The 21,348-nt window shown below is 42.9% G+C and overlaps 2 protein-coding genes across 8 annotated transcripts in view; both read left to right on the top strand.

Moving 5' to 3' along the window:
• The window catches only part of tet1 (tet methylcytosine dioxygenase 1), a 33,409-nt gene extending 27,093 nt beyond the window's left edge, over positions 1–6,316 (top strand). For 6 of the 7 annotated variants that reach the window (XM_061227869.1, XM_061227871.1, XM_061227868.1 and 3 more), the window contains one exon: positions 105–6,316. In XM_061227869.1, the coding sequence (XP_061083853.1) occupies positions 105–1,087 (983 nt within the window). In that variant the 3' untranslated portion in view covers positions 1,088–6,316. The remainder of the gene's footprint in view (positions 1–104) is intronic. The other variant, XM_061227872.1, reaches the window with a different exon arrangement.
• Positions 6,317–8,449: 2,133 nt separating this feature from the next.
• On the top strand, positions 8,450–19,764 carry eif4e1c (eukaryotic translation initiation factor 4E family member 1c). The gene is made up of 7 exons (XM_061227630.1): positions 8,450–8,602; positions 10,116–10,207; positions 14,909–15,004; positions 15,643–15,706; positions 16,057–16,170; positions 16,777–16,916; positions 18,829–19,764. Exons 1-7 carry the CDS (start codon positions 8,585–8,587, stop codon positions 18,941–18,943), a joined length of 639 nt encoding a protein of 212 aa, XP_061083614.1. The 5' UTR covers positions 8,450–8,584; the 3' UTR covers positions 18,944–19,764.
• Positions 19,765–21,348: the final 1,584 nt, after the last annotated feature.

The following is a 21,348-nucleotide window of genomic DNA, read 5'->3' as shown; positions in this document are numbered from 1 at the left end:
ACAGGATACAAAATCCACCAGTAACATAGGCCCATGATTATAAGTATTCTGGCTCACTTTATATTGCTTTATTTCACAGAAAGCTCTCTCTCTTCCACTCACAGGCGTTCCAGCTGAGCAGGAGCTGTCCTTCAGAGGGGAGCCCCAGCTCTCCTGCTGCCCCGTGAAACCTGCCCCTGCCAGCTGCTTCCAGCACCACCGTTCTCCTGCCCCCTGTGCCAGCAGCCTGTCCCCGTTAGTCCCTGCTGTACCCAGCCACACAGAGGCTCTCTCTCCCCTCCAGACCCTCTCCAAGCCACCATACGGCCATTTGGGCCTAGCGGGGACTGAGGGAGCCAGCTACAGACGTCCCGTCCTGACCTACGCCCCCACAGGCAGGGGCGGTAATGGATACTCGGCCAAACTCACAGAGCAGAAGGCGTGTAGTGACACACAGCTGGTAGGCAGTGCAGCAGTGTGTGTAAACACCTCAGGAGTGCCCAGCCGTCCCCGTGATGTTAGAATGGAGGGCAAAGAGCATCCTCTCCTCATGCTGCCCAGCGAAGGCCCTTCTGAGTACTCCTCTCCACAAATCCAGGAGGGCCTCAAAGGCTGGCCCAAGGGTTGCCACGGGGACAGGGGGGTGTGGTCAGACAGCGAGCAGAACTTCCTGGATGGGGATGTGGGGGGCGTTGCCGTGGCTCCCTCACACGGCTCGGTTCTGATCGAATGCGCCCGGCGTGAGCTGCACGCCACCACGCCCATCGCCCGCCCCGACCGCACACACCCCACTCGCATTGCGCTCGTCTTCTACCAGCACAAGAGCCTGACTGCGCGCCAGCATGGCCTGCAGCTCTGGGAGGCCAAGATGGCGGAGCGCGCCCGCGAGCGGGAGGAGGCAGAGCGGCTGGGGGGCGGGGCCCAGGCTGGCCAATCCCAGGCCAAAGCCAGGAAGCCCCGGCCCAATGAGGAGGAGATCTTCCCCCAGGAGGCAGGGCTTCTGCAGGTGCCCACACGGCATGCCCTAGCCATCTCGCGGGATACACTCGTCACCGTGTCATCCTATGCCGTTACCAAGGTTACCGGCCCCTACAGCCGCTGGGCCTGACCTGCCCGCAGGCCTCAGTCACCTCCCCACTGCCTGTCCCCTGTGTCTACTGTCCCCTCTGCCTGTCCCCTCTGTGTCTACTGTCCCCTGTGTCTACTGTCCCCTCTGTCGCCTGTCCCCTCTGCCTGTCCCCTCTGTGTCTACTGTCCCCTCTGTGTCTACTGTCCACTGTGTCTACTGTCCCCTCTGCCTGTCCCCTCTGTGTCTACTGTCCCCTGTGTCTACTGTCCCCTCTGCCTGTCCCCTCTGTGTCTACTGTCCCCTGTGTCTACTGTCCCCTCTGCCTGTCCCCTGTGTCTACTGTCCACTCTGTGTCTACTGTCTCCTCTGTGTCTACTGTCCCCTCTGCCTGTCCCCTGTGTCTACTGTCCCCACTGCCTGTCCCCTGTGTCTACTGTCCACTGTGTCTACTGTCCCCTCTGCCTGTCCCCTCTGTGTCTACTGTCCCCTGTGTCTACTGTCCCCTGTCCCCTCTGTGTCTACTCTCCCCTATTCTTCTTTCATTGTCTTTCATTTCAGCTGTCATGAGAATGAGGGTTTACAGTTTGGGTTTCAACTGTGAGTATTTCTGTATAAATATATATGTGTGTGTGTGTGTGTGTGTGTGTGCATGCATGTGGGCCTGTGTGCGCGAGTGTGCATGCGTGTGGCGTGTGTGCGTGAGTGTGTGTGTGCGTGTGCACATGTTCTTTTAATGTAATGAGAATGGTGCTCCAAACAGATTTTGAAAATGTTTTGAACAGGTTTTCTATACAAAATGAGTACATGCATACCTAGGTAAGATTATTTATTTTGATCATTGTCAAAACTATTTTAATTTAATCAAGCCTGTTTACTGCAATTTTACTGTGTCTCAGCCTACATGTTACTTGCAAAGAGTAAACACTCTTAATTTTACGGTGAAACTTTTACTTTTACACTTGTGAAAAAGAACTACAGTGAAACTTGTTTACTGTTTGCTTGCCTTGATGTGCTTTGGTGCTCCCTGGTGCTCCCTGGTGCTGTTTTATAGGATGGGTTTTTAATGAGTATGCATCATGGTGCCGTTGTTGCAGTAGAAATCAAGAAAAATATGGACATATTCTTGTGAATTAATAATTTTGTTTTGTAATGAAAAACATGTAGCATTGTGCTGGAATATTCCTTTTCCTATTTTGTTTTGGCTAATTATGGAAATGAAGGAAAGGTATTTTATTTTTATATGGTTTTGGATTTTGTTACATGAGCATATCTTCAGTGTACAAAGATGACATGTTGAAAAGCACTTTTAAAGCAGAACTTGAAAAAAAACGTCCAATAGAGTTTGGGCCCATGTACAGGATCCGTGTCCATGTTGCTTGGTGCTGTACAATATTCAGCAGACACTCCTCACATTATAACAGTGCTGTTTGAAGCAATAACTTGTACTGCAGGTGTGTGATCCACCATTTATATCACACAAAGTGATTTCCTTTCTGTAAAGAATCTTGAAAATGCCCAGACCATTAGATCAGGGGTGGAGTGACAACTGCACAGTCTGGATGTCATTTCAGTGAAAGCTGCACAGTCTAGTTGGATGTAATTTCAGTGAAAGCTGCACAGTCTAGTTGGATGTCATTTCAGTGAAAGCTGCACAGTCTAGTTGGATGTCATTTCAGTGATTAGACAGATAATGGTGCCTCCCTCTGAGGAGCATCCAGGTAACGTGTGCAGGTAGGCTTTATGGCATCTTCATGCTTGACACAACCACACAGCTACTCTCGAGTTTAACACCACTGGGCTCTAAAAAGGCTGTAAAAGGCGGCTGCATAATGTGATCATGTGATAAACATGCATGTGCAGATACAGAGCATGTTAACTCTTTCACTCCACAGAAGAGGGTAAGGGGTTCGGGGTTCGGGGTTAGGGTTAGGGTTAGGTGTGTGTCACTGCAGAACCATTGAAAGACTCTCAATGATTTCACTTAAAGCCTCCAGACCCTCTTTCAGACTTGGAACACACTGATCATTTAAAGAAATGTTGCAATACTGGGATTTTTGCTGTTTGACCCTTTCTTTGGTCCTTGCCAACATCTCAAAATATCCTTGAAAAAAAGTACTGTGCTGTATGTAACTATTAAATATAATCATGTTTACAGACATGCTCTCATAGGGGTCTTTAGATCTTTGAGACTTGAGTTGACTTATTTGTAAGCATTTATTTTACTGTTAATCTTGGTGCTACAATCTACAGTGCACAAAATGTTCTCCTTCTAAATATTGTTGTTTTTCATTCACATTATGGTGCTTGTTACCAAAAGATTGCCTGTTTATTTCAGCCTGGGCTTTGTGCTGTACATTCTCTGTCTGGACTGCATTCAAATCCACCAGATTTACGTTCTTTGAAAATTAACAGCAACAAGAACGACTACAAAAAAAGTACAACTACAAATTACAACCTCGAAGTTGTACACCTGAGCTAACATCCTGTAATCGAAAAGCCAACTTTATGCTGCTTCATTCAATTCTGTATAATGAACAACATGACAGAGGGAGAGCATAACAGCTGACAATGGTAGAGTTGGAGTCTATCAGAGAAGGAATGTTAAAATCACGAGAGAAGTGATCTTGTATCACAGGCTTGTGCAGAGGAAGGCAGCGTGTACTGGTGCTGACTTCTGCTTTTTCTGTAACACTGTTTGATGTTAGGAGAGTTAAACAACATCAACGAGAGAGAGCCTTACCTCACACTGCCGCCTGAATAATGGCCAAACACCTCGATGACAAGCTACAGTTCATTTATATAGAAATGCGTAAATGAACGTTAGTTGTAAGGACGGAGGATGTGGCCATGATTATGTTATGATGTACATTATTTTATGGTTAGTATTAGGGTTAAAGAGGTAGTAGATTTTGTCAATTACCCTCATGGTTAGTTATTCTGGGTATTATTTAGTTATTAACCTTTAAATGAGTTTACTAGTGAGCTAGCTGGGTACTGACTGTGCTGAGCATAGCTCTGACAAGTTCGGGTGATAGCCATCTGCTTGATTTGTTTGTGAATTTATTGGAATTTGTAGATTGCTATAATGTTAACATAGCTAAATCTTGCCAGCTAGTGAGCTTGCTAGTTATGTCCTACCAATTTTTCTTGTTAGATTACATGTGATCTGAAGTGGTCTGAACGCACTTTAATGTGCGAGGATGGCTGAAAATCCTTGATTAATTCTGGCTAGCCATTCTTTGCCTTTGCTTGACTAACATCACTCATCGGCTCCGTTTCTGCACCTTCATGTTAGTTAATCTAACACAGTTGGTGTACTATAAAAGCTTATCTTGGTGGACCGTGTTGGCCTATTGATGTTGTTGCTACATGCATCAGCATACCATTTTAGCTGGCTCTAGACTGCAGTATCTGCTGTAGCTAGCTGTCTGAACTGCTGGTATTTCACAAAGCAAGATTGCAGTGCTGAAAAAAACCTGTCACAGCTTTTTACTTCCATGTTCCTGGGTTTCAGGGTTTCGTTCAGTGCGGTTCTCTAGTTAACTCCATAATCCTGCTTTGCGAAATACCCCTGAATGCTACTGTCAGCTGATCTTATTTTCTCCTTTACACTCCACATAAATATGTTGCTGAAAATATTTGAGGCAAGAAATAAGCAATGCACTTGCTGAATATTGGTTCATATTTGGTATGCAAAGCCTGGTTTGAAAGTTGAAGTCCTGTGTGCCAGGCGAGTTTAAAGGCCCTTTATATGACTTGGATGACAAGGTTAGGACCACTCGTGAATATTGTTCCTACCTAAGAATCATATCAAGATAGAATTGCTGAATGCACCACGTTCCATTAAATCACGAATTTTAAGAGATTTAAGAACAAATCACCTGGTTCTTGCATGGGGCCCAATGTCTCACATGTACCTGATGCCACATTAATGTAATGGTACTAAATTGCTGTGACAGGTATGAAACCATAATCAATGTTGACATGAGTGGTTTCCTTTTTTATATTTTCGTGTGATTTACATGTATTGTAAGCATTGACACTCTTGGACACAATTTGGACAGAAGATTTGCAGGTTTCAGATTGTCTAGTGTAAGATAAATTACTCACAGTGATCAAGTAAATGTGTCAAAAATCTTTCCTAATTGTCAAATGCCACCATTTCTGAACCCTAAATCATTACTGTGTGTATGTAATCGATTAACCTGTGTGTATGTGTGTGTGTGTGTGTGTGTGTGTGTGTGTGTGTGTGTGTGTGTGTGAGAGAGAGAGAGTGTGATTCAGCAGTTGTCAGTTTGCACTGGGTTCTTTGTTTTCTGTGTTTGGGAAACCTGTGTTTATATGGTGACTTCTGTTCTCTGTGTTGTTCACTGATGTATGTCAGGGAAAAAGATCTGTATAAAAGCCCCCCTGCAGTGGATCAGAAATGCCCCATGTAGAAGCAAAGCCATGATTAATATACAGACCCAAGTGTCTAACATCCTGTATGTGCAGCTATTGCCCAAACCATTATTCTGTTTTAACAAATGGACAGCTTAAGCCCGCACAATCAACCATTAGCTATTTTTATTTTCTCAGGTCTGAAGCCTATATATTACTTTTCATCATGATACAGATTGTGAATAGTCTTCCAGACTGTTGTGTGTGTGCATATTGTTCCATGCTCTTCCCATGACAGATTAAAAGGGAATACCTTTTTAGCTTTTTCTGTTAAAAAAGATCATTTCCACCGCATAAATAATGAAAATTGGACAAGAAGGCTTAATCAAAATGAAAGGAATGTAAGCTTCTGTGAATGTAACATGCGAGTTAGTGATTCAGAGCTGTAAGATTTCTCCAGTTTTCTTCCTTAATTGAGCAACACATGATGCGGAAAATATGTGTTTGTGGAATCGCTCTTTTCACTTGAAGTACCTGTGTGTAACCTGAACCTGTCACCAGACAATGACATGCAGCCACCAGCTCTTTAGAAGTTTGAGGTTGTTATTTTGTTCATTTTAGTGGATATCGGCTACATGTAAACTTTTTTTATTTTCTGTGTGAAACCAATTGTTGTAAATTCTTGCATTTGGAACTGTATTTTCCATGTTGTAGACCAAGATTCTGCTTCTTTTGCTTCTGGTTGAAATGTATTACTGTACGTAAATGCTAGGTAACTATGGTAACTATCGATTTTACAGACTTGAGATCCTAAATTCAGCATTCCTAATGATGCCCACCTTTATGGGTGATTTTAAATAAAGATTATATTTATATTTTTCAGTTTAACTGTTTTGTGCATTTTTTATATTTCTGACTGTGTACATTACAGTTATAATTTGGCATTCCTTTTCTTTTTGAAGAACCTGTGCATTCCTATCATCTATGAGCTGAAATGGCTGTTAACTCACTTCATGATTTCTCCTACAATTAGTTGTACAGGTAAATTGAGAGATTGCATTGAAAATAAATGATCATAAGACAAGTTAAAGGGGAACTTCACCCAAATTCAAAATTACTGTATTTTATTGATTTGGTTTTTTTTTAATCTCATTTTTTTAGTTGTGGTTCGTTATTTAGTTTCCTTGCCATGGCTTACATCTGAAACATCTGCCCATGACTGCTGTGTCAGCATATAGGCCATATAATGCAGTGCCCTGTGTCATCATATACAGTACTGTGCAGAAGTCTTAGGCACCCATGTCTTTATTATATATATGTTTATTTTTTGGTGTGTGTTAAAAGTATAAAAGAACACATTTGAGATTTCTAAATTAATTTTTACAGAGATATTTTTGTATTTAATTTTAAAAAGTAACATATTACTGTAAGCAATTGACAACTTTTTACATAAAAACTTGATCAAGGCTGTCTGAGATCAGAAGCAAGGAGCCAACCAAAGTCTGCAGAAGAACTGTGGCAAGTTCTCCAACATGCTTGGAACTACCTCCCTGCTGATTGTCTTATAGAACTGCAGGACAGCATTGGCTATCTCAGAGAAGTGATGCAGTTTTAACGCCGAAGGGTAGTCACAATAAATATTGATTTGATTCAGTTATTCTGCCAAATTACTAAAATGTAATGTAAAATGTATAGTATGTTTATTTAGGACCTACATTGAATTCTTTTTGAAAGAATCTTATCTGTACAGAACACCCAAATCACTTCTGTGAAAACTTAATCACTTCCTTAATCTTAAAAACTTTTGCAGCAATGACTGCAATCGAACACCACTGTAGAGGTATTTTAGCCCATTTTTCTTTGCAGAACTGCCTTAATTCAGACAAATTCATTGATTTGGTCAAAGGAAACTCCAGGAAAAGATTTTGACATGTATCAGCCTGGAAAGGGCTACAAAGCCACTGAAATCCTTTTCAAATACAAAACGACTTTTGGGTAAAGTTCCAAATTACTGGCCATGTTTACATTATCCATGGACTATTAACTTTGCAGTAATTACTGAAACTTCAGAACATTTCACAGGTTGTGGACTGGTAGCACAGACTAAATCACAGGTAGCTCCTGTGCAGAATTCTGGACTTCAATAGCATTCCTATTTCTATAATGAATTAAATATGTGCTTTGCAGAACTACTAGTACATGAGTATGGAAGCTTTTACAGTATATCTGAAAAAAAATCCACCTACCCAACAAAGAGTGTGTGAGTGTGAGTGAGTCCAGCCACCCTATTGTCCATGCAGAGCTGATGAGTTATTGGTCTGAGACTCCTCCATGAGCCAGTCCTAGTGCATCCCTATGGACACAGGTAAGTGAAACGCAGAGAAACACTTGAGACACACTTGGGTTATTTTCACGAATCTAATAAAACATCTTTGACATTTGATGCTTCTGTTTGCCAGTGTTCCAAGAAAAGATTTGTAATGTTTGAAAGATATCACAGTAGCATTGTGTGGTAGATGTATCATCATTGCTCTTTAATTATCTACCAGGAGTGGCAGGGAATCATCTTCCTCCACATATCAATATATTTTTACTAATTTCACAGCTGTGAAATTTTCTCAATGTTTATCAATTCTTTGTTACTTCTGTGTTTTGTATGAACATGGTCTATTGATGTAATATCACTTTTGTGGTAAAAGTACAAATCGGTATTAAATCTGAAAGTAATATACTGAAAAACTTGAATGAATAGAACATAAAAAGTAAGATTTGTTCACGGGGGTATTTCACGAAGGAGGGCCCATTTCGCGAAGCAGGATTACTGAGTTAACTGGATAACTGCTGAGTAAAATCCCGGAACAGCTCTTTTTACAAGCAGTAATCCAGGTCATTTTGTAATCTTGCTTTGTGAAACACAGCCCAAAGTTGTAGAACTAACATGACACACACAGTAAATGGAGTCAAATAAGAAAAGAGTAATGACCAGTCATGACCACGAAGGACCGCTGCCACACACTTGCCTACTATTGAGTAGACGCCATGCAATCATGCATTGCTGCCACAAACATGCAGCCATGCACTAAGCCGGCTGCCGTAGTTGTGCGCGTGCTCGTGTGACGCAGCAGCGGCGAACGACAGGAGGGTTATTCAGGCAAGATGGCGACATCGGAGCCGGTAAGCGAGAATGAGGTGTCGGGCAGCTGGAGGTCTTAGACGACTGGGAACAACAAATAAATACAATTAACCTGGCATCAAGTGTTGTTTGTAAATATAAGGGTACAATTAAGGAGTTGTAAAGGAAGTATATAATATGAGGAGTTGTATCAATGCTACTGTCTGGGTTCCAACATGTTCATCCCAAATGCTACTATGCTAGCTATAGTTAGCTAATGGATTGAGGGGTGGTATTGACTAGTGTCGACTTGGTTTACATGGACTAGACAGTTACCGTCAATATAACTTCAATTGACTTGTATGTATGGTATCATTTTATTGGAAACTTCATTGCGTGAAATTTAATTTAGGACCATAGGAATCGACGTCCTTAGACGGGCAATTCATTTGTATGATGGAATTTCAAACAAGACACGTGTGTTCCTGTTCTAACGTTAGCTCATTTCCTAACGTTAGCTTGCTAGAGCTAGCTGCTAACCGCAACGGTATTATCGCTTCGCTAGCAAGCTCGCTGAATGAACCGCATACGCACGGCTTGGGTCAAATAACATTAGAAAAAGGCTGAGACGCTGTAATTTGTGCGCTGTAATATAAGACAATTATGACTTAAATACCAACAGTAAGCAATGTGCTTTCTTGTAGTTCCGTTGGCTAAGAATATGTTGCTCTCAATATGAAGCTTATTAAATTACATACTCGACTGTAAAGCATCAAAGGAAACGCTTGCGTTTCAGAATACGTTGTAGATAACTAACGTTAGCTAGCTAGCCAACAAGGACACGTCTCCACTAATACACACGCTTAGACGTTAGTTATTTTGGTATTCAGTCTGTAGTTAATCATAACAGCTGGGTTGCCTGGCTAAGTTAATAGTTTAGCCAAAGATAACTTGGTAGGTCACTTTAGCAGCTAAATAACTAGCTAGATAGCTCATTCGTTTGAGTCATTGGATTTAGTGGTCTAGTTCTAAACGTTAGCCCTATAACCATCTTGCATTTTTGAACAGATGTGGCTTGCTGGGTAACTGGAACCAGGTTAAACTAGCTTCATACTAATTATGGCCACTGAACCCATTTCTAAATAATCGTCTGCAGTTTGATATGAGTGAAATTAGTAGGTAAAAGGCGTCTAGTTTGTCTCGTCTCAGATTTCACACTAGGTTTCTAATCCAGATCAGCAAACTTTAGGCAACTGTCATTCCATTTTACATTGCATTAACTGACGTAACCTCTAACTGGCATGTTAGTCTGTTTTGTTTAGAAACTGCACTAACACCTGTCCTGTAAGTGAATTATGACAGAATCATGAACACCACATTCAGCTGAAATAGTCATTGGCCAGAAATACATATTTTAGATTACTGCTGTAATATTTGTATGATATACTGGGGAAACTATAGACAGACATTGTAGACTTGTTGGCATACGAGTATGGAATATAGCGCAGTAGCTGTGACCATTTGAACTATTCTTGTCCAATGCTGTTTTTTTTTTTTTTTTCTGTTTGTAAACAGCGTGGATCTGACTCTGAAGAAACGGCCTCTGAGACTCCCGTCCCCGTGGTCGCGAGCCCCGAGCAGTACATCAAACACCCTTTGCAAAACAGGTAGACTACCATATGTCTGGCCTAGTGTCTGAAAGGGACCGAAACCACACCTTTTCATTTCTATACCCACAGGTGCCATCTCAGCACTTGTGGTTGTTGGTTGGGATTAAAACTGGCTGGAAACTGTTTCACTTTTGCCTGGGAGATTGGTAAGAGCACCAGCGCCTCTTGGCCGTGCTGAGTGCCGTGTGGCCTTCATGGCATGGATCAGCAGGTTGCCGTTATGGAGGTGCTACAATGCAGCTGTGTCATTACCAATCTGCCGATGCAGAAGCAGCACTAGGTCTCATCGCTGCATAGTTCACAGCCCACATAGTGACAGCTTAGGATCAGCCACTGAGCTTAATCTGCTCTGCTTGGTCAGGTTTAGAGTTGCATTAGACAAAAAGGTACGTGCTGTTCTATTCAACCTAGAATTTGGACAACTGAAATGAATATCCTTATGGTGATGTTTAATGGCATTATTTATCTTTGATAAGTGGCAGAATTTTGGTCATGGTGTTTAGTTCAATCCTCATATTGAAGAATGCTTCGCTGTTGACTTTGTATGGTGGAGGGCAAAAGCACCACAATAAAAAAGAAATAGTGGAACTTGGGTTGTCACCTCTCTTTGAAAGTGTTCTTTCCAAAGGAATCCTAGGATAGTGTCCCCTTGCCACAATGAAAAATGCAGTTCTACTAACTCCAAGAAAAGTATGAAAAGTCAGAAGGTGATGTTTGATCAAACACTGCTACAGTCAGGACGGGCTCCTAGCGGCTGCACACTGGCTGCCACAGTATTTTGATTGATCAGGTGCGTTTAATTGCTTTTTTATTGCAGGTATAAGAGTGCTTTAAGTATTTTAAATGTAGGTTTATGATTGCTTATGAAGTTGTCTGTTAACATAAGGACCAGAGTTGTTCCAATGAAAGTTAATGAAAATATCCTATGTGCTGGAGTACGGAGCCAAAACAGAAATTGCGTCGCTGTCCAAATACCTTCAGTGCAAATAACTTCAGGAATCAGAGAACACTAAAATACATTCCAGACTATGCTAAATCATAACATTTTATAAAACATTAATATTAACCTATGTTGTGGCATTGAGGCGGACAGTTCCGTTTCTGGTGGCATGTCTTTGTAGGAGGGGTGGTGGGGAGACAGGAATGATGTTTAATTTAGATTTCTGTTCTTTTGTGTACAGTAGTAGTGTGTGCAGTAGTTGTGAGCGGTAGTAGTGTCTAGTGTACAGTAGTACTGTGTGTAATAGTTTACAGTAGTACTGTGTGTAATAGTTTACAGTAGTACTGTGTGTAATAGTGTACAGTAGTACTGTGTGTAATAGTGTAGTAGGCACTGCAATAACTCCTTTCTGCCCTGCCTCTCTTCGCTGGCTGCTTGTTTTGCCGACAACTGGCACCACAACAGGTCAGAATTGCATTATGTTCATTGTAAATGGCATTATAAATGTTCTGTGCACTATCAATGTGCCCTTAACAAAGCCAACGCTGAAAAGAAAGGAAAATGTTTAAAATTAAAATTAAAGTTTTTCTCCTGGAAATTTGCATTGATATTTAATCCAATTTTCATGCTTTTTTTTAAGGTGATCATTTTTTTGAATCCAATTTTCACCCATTTTTTTAAAGGTACTATAGGTAATTTCAGACTCCTAATTGTTAAGAGAGGAATTGCAACAACAAACACCCTCAAACCACAACTCTGTTCATCCCTCCTGATGCTGAAACCCCCCCCTGCTCACTCCTGCACTGTTTTTGAAAGCTGACAGTTTTATGAAATGTTGACTTTATTGTGCTACACAAGTCTATTTATAGTTGTCTTTTTGAAGTTTTAACTTTAGCTAGCCAATTATATTAGGAGCAAGCAAGTTATTTTGTACGTAACTAGCTGGTTATATAACTAAGATATGATAGTCTACCGCAAACGATGCAACTAACTCAGTCAAATGACATGTAATGTATATTTGAAACCCATAACCCATGACTATAAACAGAGGCAGAGGGTGGGTCAATATCTCAGTGAGCCTTTTTCAATGATAGGAATGGATTTACAATGATCTTGTAACAAAAAATCTTACCTATTGTAAGAATAGAAAAATGAAACCTGAAAGATTCCTTTTTCATTTCATTTTGAAATGAAAATAAACCCTGAAAACGCTAAGCCTTATTGACACAGCATAATGTAGTAATGTAAGAAAACAGGCCATTCAGCCCAGCAGTGCTCATCTTTTCCTACCCCTAAGTGAACCTACTGCTTAGTTTGCCTAAAAGCTAAATAGTATCTAGCACTGTGTCAAGCCTGTTCTTGAAAACTCCCAGTGTTTCTACCTCCACTATATGTCCTGGCAAGCTATTCCACACAGTGACCACTCTGTGTGTGGGAAAAAAAATACTTCCTAATATCTGTGCGGAATTTATCCTTTGCTAATTTCCATTTATGCCGTCTGATTCTGCTAACCGAACTCACCCTGAAGATTCGCCTATAGTTCACTTTTTTAATCCCTTTAATGAATGCCCGAGTCAAATCCCCCTCCTTTTACTAAGCTTAAAGGTACAATAGGTCATTTCGGACCTTTCGGTCAAGAGAGGAATAGCAGCAATAAACACCTTCAAACCACAACACTGTTTATCCCTCCCCCTTCTCTGTAAAGGTGCTGATGTTGAAACACCATTGGCTGTGGCAAATAGTACCAATTTTCAACCAATGTGCAGTTTTATGAGCATAGTTTGTGTCTTCAGACTTGCTCAGAATTATAAATAACAGCTGTGCTGTCTGTCTGACCTGAGCTGTGCTGTCAGGCCGTGCCGTATGACTGTGTCTATGCTGTGCTGTGTCGGTGCTGTAAGGCTGTGCTGTATGACTGTGTCTATGCTGTGCTGTGTCTGTGCTATGCTGTAAGGCTGTGCTGTATGACTGTCTGTGCTGTGCTGTATGGCTGTGTCTAAGCTGTGATGTATGGCTGTCTCTGCTGTGCTGTGTCTGTGCGGCCTGTAGCATAGTGGTTAAGGTAAATGACTGGGACACGCAAGGTCGGTGGTTCGAATCCCAGCCCTCAACCCTGCATTGCTCCAGGGGAGGATTGTCTCCAGCTTAGTCTAATCGACTGTACATCGCTCTGGATAAGAGCGTCTGCCAAATGCCAGTAATGTAATGTAATGACTGTGTCTATGCTGCGCTGTATGCGTGCATCTATCCTGTGCTGTAAGCCTGTGCTGTATGGCTGTGTCTGTTGTGCTGTATGACTTTGCCTATGCTGTGCTGTATGGCTGTGTCTGTTGTGCTGTATGACTTTGTCTATGCTGTGCTGTATGGCTGTGTTTACGCTGTGCTGTATGGCTGTGTCTGTGCTGTACTGTATGGCTGTGTCTGTTGTGCTGTATGACTTTGCCTATGCTGTGCTGTATGGCTGTGTCTGTTGTACTGTATGGCTGTGTTTACGCTGTACTGTATGGCTGTGTCTGTGCTGTGCTGTAAAGCTGTGCTGTGTGACTGGACTGGGCTGTGCTGTATGGCTGTGTCTGTGCTGTAAAGCTGTGCTGTATGGCTTTGTATGCTGTTCTGTATGGCTGTGTCTACGCTGTGCTGTATGGCTTTGACTGAGCTGTGCTGTATGACTGTCTAAGCTGTGCTGTGTCTGAGCTGTGCTGTATGGCTGTCTAAGCTGTGCTGTGTCTGAGCTGTGCTGTATGGCTGTGCTGTGTGTCTATGTGAGCAGCCTGGCCCTGCCCTCTAAATGAGGTGTAATGTGAGCAGGGCAGAATCTGGGCCTGAAGGAATCCTCCCTGATCTACACGCCAGGCTAGCTTTACACACCCCTCCCCCCCACCTTCCCCTGCCGTAACACTGAGAATAGGGCATCACTCCAAGAGCCAGGATTGTGTGTCTGTGTGCATGTGGCTGTGTGTTTCTGTGCGTGTATGTGTGTATGCATGTGTGTGATGTAAACCTATGTTTGCCTTTCTCAATTGGGCATAATAGCTGTGCTTTTAGCCTGCAATGATATCTTGACCAACGTGTTTTAATGTTAATGTGTGTTCCATAGCCTAAGTGGCCTGAGCTGGAATTGGCTGTTGCGTCTCCCAAAAGTAAAGATGCCTGATAATAATTTATTACCCTACAGGTCTGGACACATTTATTTTAGAGTCTAAACTATGGTCAGTTGGTAGTGAGGGAACAGAAGTCTAAGTGAAGTGTCATCACAGGGGTGTTTCCACACCTTCCATACACATTTTCAGATCGCTTGCTTATATTTGCTGTTCATGATGAACCCAAAGCCAGCAGAAGAGAGGTGTGAGAGGCGGAGAGGCATGAGAGGTGGGGAGGTGTGAGAGGTGTAGAGGCATGAGAGGTGTGAGAGGTGGAGAGGCATGAGAGGTGTGCGAGGCGTGAGCGCCGTCTGCCTAATGAAAGGGTGACATGGCTCAGCCAGTAAGAGCAGTCGTCTGGCAGTCGGAGGGCTGCCGGTTCGATCCCCCGCTCGGGCGGTGTTGAAGTGTCCCTGAGCAAGACACCTAACCCCCAAATGCTCCTCACGAGCTGGTCGGGGCCTTGCGTGGCAGCCAATCGCCGTCGGTGTGTGAGTGTGTGTATGAATGGGTGAATGGAGAAGCATCAATTGTACAGTGCTTTGGATAAAGGCGCTATATACATTTTTTAATGAAAGCTGATCTGACAGCTGAGTGTTTTTCTCTTCTGCTCTACAGATGGGCCCTCTGGTATTTCAAAAATGACAAAAGCAAAAGCTGGACAGAAAACCTTCGACTCATCGCCAAGTTTGATACCGTGGAAGACTTCTGGGCGTAAGTCCATTTCCCTCCCTGCTGGCATGACATCACCACACTGCCGGCATGACATCACCGCACTGCCGGCATGACATCACCGCACTGCCGGCATGACATCACCACAGTGTCGGCATTACATCGCCATAATGTCGGCATTACATCACCGCACTGCTGGCATGACATCACTTACCACCAGGGCCAATGTCGTCCCATTGGTTTAGTTAGGTTTAGACTTCCTGTTCGTATCAGATATACTAATGAACATGGCTGCTGCTGTTACTCACACAGAAGGCTGGGTGCAAGTTTACTGAGCTTGCACATTTGGGCCCTACAGAGGCTGTCTGTGGTTCTGTCAGTTTGCATCATTAGCACCCAGTGAGTGTACCTTTGATTCAGTATCTCACTGCCAAACCAGACAAGATCACCATGAAACATGAACACAGAGCTAACCCTAGTGCGTGTGTGCGTGTGTGCGTGTGTGCGTGTGTGCGTGTGTGCGTGTGTGCGTGTGTGCGTGTGTGCGTGCGTGCGTGCGTGCGTGCGTGCGTGCGTTCGTGCGTGCGTGCGTGCGTGCAAACCTGAATATTGATCTTTCTGTGCACTGTGTGATCATTTTCTTACAGGCACTAACCTGTCACTTTGATCCCATCCTCTAGATTATATAATCACATACAGCAGCCAAGCAAGCTTGGGTTTGGATGTGACTATTGTTTATTTAAGGTAGGACATTGTTGTTGTTATTATTAACACATGAAGAGCCATGATCTCCAGTTTTGGGAAATACTGTGTTTTTTGAAGTGGCTGTATAAATTACATTCTGATGTAGTGATGGCTGTGGAAGTTATATTTTTATCATGCTGTTTGCAGTGAAACCATTAGTTAGCCCTCGTGCAGATTTATGAAAGCAAATCATCACCCAGGGAGCCTTCAGTCTGTCAGTAAAAGTTTTACAATTTAAAGTTTTTGAGCAGTTGCATTTTTTGCCCCCTGCTGTTCTGACGTGTTGTAAATGTATAAAGCGCTTTTTTGGATTGCGAAGGCCATCTGACCAGATTCTGCTGCTGTTTCAGGACGGCATCAAGCCCATGTGGGAGGACGACCGGAACAAGCTGGGCGGCCGGTGGCTGATGACCCTCAACAAGCAGCAACGGCACAATGACCTGGACCGCTACTGGATGGAGACGGTGAGCTCTGTTCTGCTTTACGCCCGCCGCAGGGCAGCAGCGCAGTCTGATTGCTAATATCATTTGTGCCTGCGTGCATTCGTGCGGTTATGTTTTGAAGCTGTTGTGTTTAATCGGGGAGTCGTTCGATGAGGCCAGCGGTGACGTGTGCGTGTGTGTGTGTGTGTGTGTGTGTGTGTGGTTATGTTTTGAAGCTGTTGTGTTTAATCGGGGAGTCGTTCGATGAGGCCAGCGATGACGTGTGCGTGTGTGTGTGTGTGTGTGTGTGTGTGTGGTTATGTTTTGAAGCTGTTGTGTTTAATCGGGGAGTTGTTCGATGAGGCCAGCGATGACGTGTGTGTGGTTATGTTTTGAAGCTGTTGTGTTTAATCGGGGAGTTGTTCGATGAGGCCAGCGATGACGTGTGCGTGTGTGTGTGTGTGGTTATGTTTTGAAGCTGTTGTGTTTAATCGGGGAGTCGTTCGATGAGGCCAGCGGTGACGTGTGCGTGTGTGTGTGTGTGTGTGTGTGTGTGTGGTTATGTTTTGAAGCTGTTGTGTTTAATCGGGGAGTCGTTCGATGAGGCCAGCGATGACGTGTGTGTGTGTGTGTGGTTATGTTTTGAAGCTGTTGTGTTTAATCGGGGAGTCGTTCGATGAGGCCAGCGATGACGTGTGCGGAGCTGTGGTCAACGTGCGGCCCAAGGGGGACAAAATCGCCATCTGGACGGGAAACTGCCAGAACAGGGACGCCATCATGACTATAGGGTGAGTCTCGCCTGCATTTCACTTTCAGATATAACAGGACTGCAGCTGTCATACTTATTAGCCTTGAGAATACTTTTAAGTTGTAAAGCAATTAAAATTGTTTATTGATGCAGGAAAATGTCAAAGGCTGAATTTTAAATTCAGCATAAATATCTTTAGAGGTTCGACTTTCAGCCCGATGCTTGTGTGCCAGGCCTTCCCGCTGAGTTTCTCCATTATATACTTATTGGCACTGGATGACGGCATCTGCTTAATTACTATAATGTAATGTAATGTAATGTAATGTCATACACTGTTTCTTGCAGCGCTCTCTTTGTCCTCCAGGTGGAGTAACTTGTTTTGAATACCTTTGTAAGTTCATACAGGGATCCATGTGTGTGCCTGTGACTGAAAGTGCAGGTTCTTACTGCTCTCTGATCAGTGTTCACAGACCTGCTGGGTCTGTGTGAAGGAGTCCGTACACCACTCACACTTTTCCACAGACCTGCCTCTGTTCCCATCACAGCCAACAGTGTCAAAGAATCCTGTACACTCGGGATGTAATTAAGGGGTTTGGTTACTCACTTCATTCCCTGGAATAATTTTGGGCTGTAGTTACTGGCCCCGCCCATCAAGTAGTCTTTATTGATAAACACGCTATGCGTGTGTCTTTATTGATAAACACGCTATGTGTGTGTCTTTATTGATAAACACGCTATGCGTGTGTCTTTATTGATAAACACGCTATGCGTGTGTCTTTATTGATAAACACGCTATGCGTGTGTCTTTATTGATAAGCACGCTATGTGTGTGTCTTTATTGATAAGCACGCTATGCGCGTGTCTTTATTGATAAGCACGCTATGCGCGTGTCTTTATTGATAAGCACGCTATGCGTGTGTCTTTATTGATAAACACGCTATGCGTGTGTCTTTATTGATAAGCACGCTATGCGTGTGTCCTTATTGATAAACACGCTATGCGTGTGTCTTTATTGATAAACACGCTATGCGTGTGTCTTTATTGATGAACACGCTATGCGTGTGTCTTTATTGATAAACATGCTATGCGTGTGAATCTTTATTGATAAACACGCTATGCGTGTGTCTTTATTGATAAACATGCTATGCGTGTGAATCTATTGATAAACACGCTATGCGTGTCTATAAACACGCTATGCATGTGTATTGATAAACACGCTATGCGTGTATATTGATAAACACGCTATGCTTGTGTCTGTTGTTAAACACGCTATACGTGTGTCTTTATTGATAAACACGCTATGCGTGTCTATTGATAAACACGCTATGCGTGTGTCTTTATTGATAAACACGCTATGCGTGTGTCTATTGATAAACACGCTATGCGTGTGTCTTTATTGATAAACACGCTATGCTTGTGTCTTTGTTGTTAAACGCGCTATGCGTGTGTCTTTATTAAACGCGCTATGCGTGTGTCTATTGATAAACACGCTATGCGTTTGTCTTTATTGATAAACACGCTATGCGTTTGTCTTTATTGATAAACACGCTATACGTGTGTCTATCAATAGACACGCTTTGCGTGTGTTAGGCGTGTATGTCTTTATTGATAAACACGCTATGCGTGTGTTAGCTGCGTATCTATTGATAAACACGCCATGCGTGTGTTCGGCGTGTCTTTATTGATAAACACGCCGTGTGTGTGTCTTTATTGATAAATGCGGCATACGTGTGTTAGTGTGTCCTTCTCAGTGTTGGCATATGCACACAACTCACTCTCATGGATGCCTGCAGATAGAGAAGTGAGCTGCATTTCTGGAGGTGGCCCATAGATGGTGTAGTCTGCTGTGTCCGAAACGTGCTCTCCCATCCTGCTCTCTGCTAAATCATCCTTTAAATGTGCTTCAGATGTGACTCACTTTTCCACAATGCTCTCTGTCCTCTCTGCTGCAGGCAACAATACAAAGAGCGTCTGAGTGTCCCCATCAAAGCCCTCATTGGCTACCAGTCACATGACGACACCTCTAGCAAAAGCGGATCCACAACGAAGAATATGTACACAGTTTGAAGAAAACTTGTTTTGTTTTGCTGTAGGTTTATAAAATTATCCATTTGCATCATATTAATACTTTTGAGTTGTCAACTACTGTAGTGTCCTTTTTAAAGAAAAGCGTTTAAATATGTACAATAATACTTCAGCTGGTCAGCACAGCGCAGCGTCTGCTGATCCTCAGACAAGATGGCGGCAGCACCGGAGAAAGCCTTCGGGGTTTGACTAGAAGATGAATAATAATGATGATGATGAATATTAGTTTTTGGAAATGTGTACAACTAATACTGACTACCCTGGCTGAACAGGTGGCAAGGCTGGAATTAAAAAAAAACATTTATTAGCTTCTGCTTTTCTTGATCTCGTGCAGAAAATGTTTGTTCATGAGAAGGTTTCTCAGTGCTCATGGGGACGGATTGTAGACTCGGCCCACACGCCGTTCTGTGTGAACCTGACGGCTGCCATGTTGTGCTTTAAGCAGTTCTGCGATGGAGCTCTTATTCCTGCTTGTAGGACTGTAATGTTCCCTGCCCCCCATGATGTGTCGCAGGTGAGCCATGCAGGAGAAGCCTTGTTGAGCTCTATGGGCTGATGCTCAATGGGGTTTTATCCAGTTACACTGAATGGGTTACAGGTGTGAAGGACCGTGCTTCTCACTGCTTTTCTGCCTAACGATGCTGTTGACTTTCACCTGGTCACACTCTGTTTGGAGGTTACTGCAACAAAAAAATAAGAAAATCCATCATGATTGATTTTGCTCTTAATGTGTGTTTATTATGTTTTTTTTTCCAGGATGTATATTAAGTTCTTTCAAGTAAAGGTTAAGTGCTTTGCATTAACTTCAGATTCAGGTGGTTGTTTTTTTATGTGCTTTCTCACAGGTTTAAGGCCATTTCCACACAGTGTCAGTATATCTGGGGGAGTTACCCTTAAGACCCCAGCTACTTTAGTTTCTGATGTGCAGCAGAAACACTGATGGCAAATTCCGCTAAATACAATTAGTTGTCTAAATAATGATGTTTGTTACTAGACTGTTTTAAGTAACTAGTGTTAAGTATACAGAAGTATTAAGTAATGATAATTAGCTTGCTGTGCCATTTCTTTGCTATTAGCAGGCTAGTAAGTACAGTAAAATCCCTGTAATCTTAGTGTCTAATATTCTGCCATTGTTCTTGGGGAAAGCCAAGAAAAGCTAGTTATGTTTCTCCAGTGAATCAGTCCACCGTCTCTGTCGCCTTAGCAACCCCACTTCTCGCTGGAATGCGATTGGCTGAAGGAATGCTGGGAAATATGGTTTACATTGTTTGCATGTTAAATTTTCTGCCCCTCTGCCTCCCCGGCAGTCCTCTAATGTCTACTAGATGAAAACTGGAAAAACAGGCAAGTTATTATTCCTGTTTTACCAGTAACTTGAGGCTCTAATTCTGTTGTACTTGAGGTGCCACTGCTGCTTAGAATGAAGTTCAGGTTAGTATCCTTTTTCCTGAAAAGCTTAAGGTTAGAATGAGTTTTGATTGATCAAGTATTTTATATTGCTGTCCGCTTTTCACAACGACACAGTTCTATTAATAAATGTGTGTGTTATGAAGCAGAATTGAGCTGTACTCTATAATATGCCTAATATAGCTGCGACCTGCTCTTTAGCTGAGACCTGCTCTTTACCTGTGTCGGTTGGACACCTTCTGAAGGTAGTTTTAAAAGGTAAAACTTCTCTGAAAACCACAATATTTTCCTGCATGTGCATTTCCAATACATATGATACCTTGTGTAAATAAGACCGCTTCAGTGTTGCTGTAGTGTATTTCTTCACTTTGAAGGAGGTAGGCTACTGACTCCAATAGACTTCCAGTCTTTATGCTAAGCTAACATGGAAATTGAGTCAGTAAAGGCACAAAAATCTCATCTGTGTAAGTTCGAGAAAGGTACATTTCCCAAAATGTTGGTGTTTTCCTTTTGTCTGTGAAACCGGAAGGGAGGATGTGCTTGGATGCATTTAGTCAAACACCACACATTAATCAAACCTCATGTCACAAGGCAAACATGCAGTCAGTCAACAGCATGCTTTGGTTTGTCCATACACGTCTGGGTCAAATTCCAACTCCCCACCTGGTTCCACCTAACACTGAACAAATATCCTCTCTGCTCCAGGCACGCCTTTAATAACACACTGTGAATACGCATGCACCAGCCCTGATCCGTGTGGTTTACACAAATGCACAGCACAGATTTGATGGGCTCTTGTGTGGGTGGAAGGATTCTTCTCTGTCGTTTATGAATGAGGCCAAGTTGACTGACACCCAGTGGAGCAGCGATCAGAGGCTTTGTTTCCCAGGCCGGAGGTGGGAGGAGAAACTGAAAAGAACCTTGTGTGATGTGTCACAAACCTGCACCTCAAGAACATTCTGAAAAATGCTCAACGTTTA

Source organism: Conger conger, chromosome 18 (genome assembly GCF_963514075.1).
Source record: "Conger conger chromosome 18, fConCon1.1, whole genome shotgun sequence".
Taxonomy (NCBI): Eukaryota; Metazoa; Chordata; class Actinopteri; order Anguilliformes; family Congridae; genus Conger; species Conger conger.
Note: the sequence above shows the minus strand (reverse complement) of the source record. Positions and strands in the feature narration are given on the sequence as shown.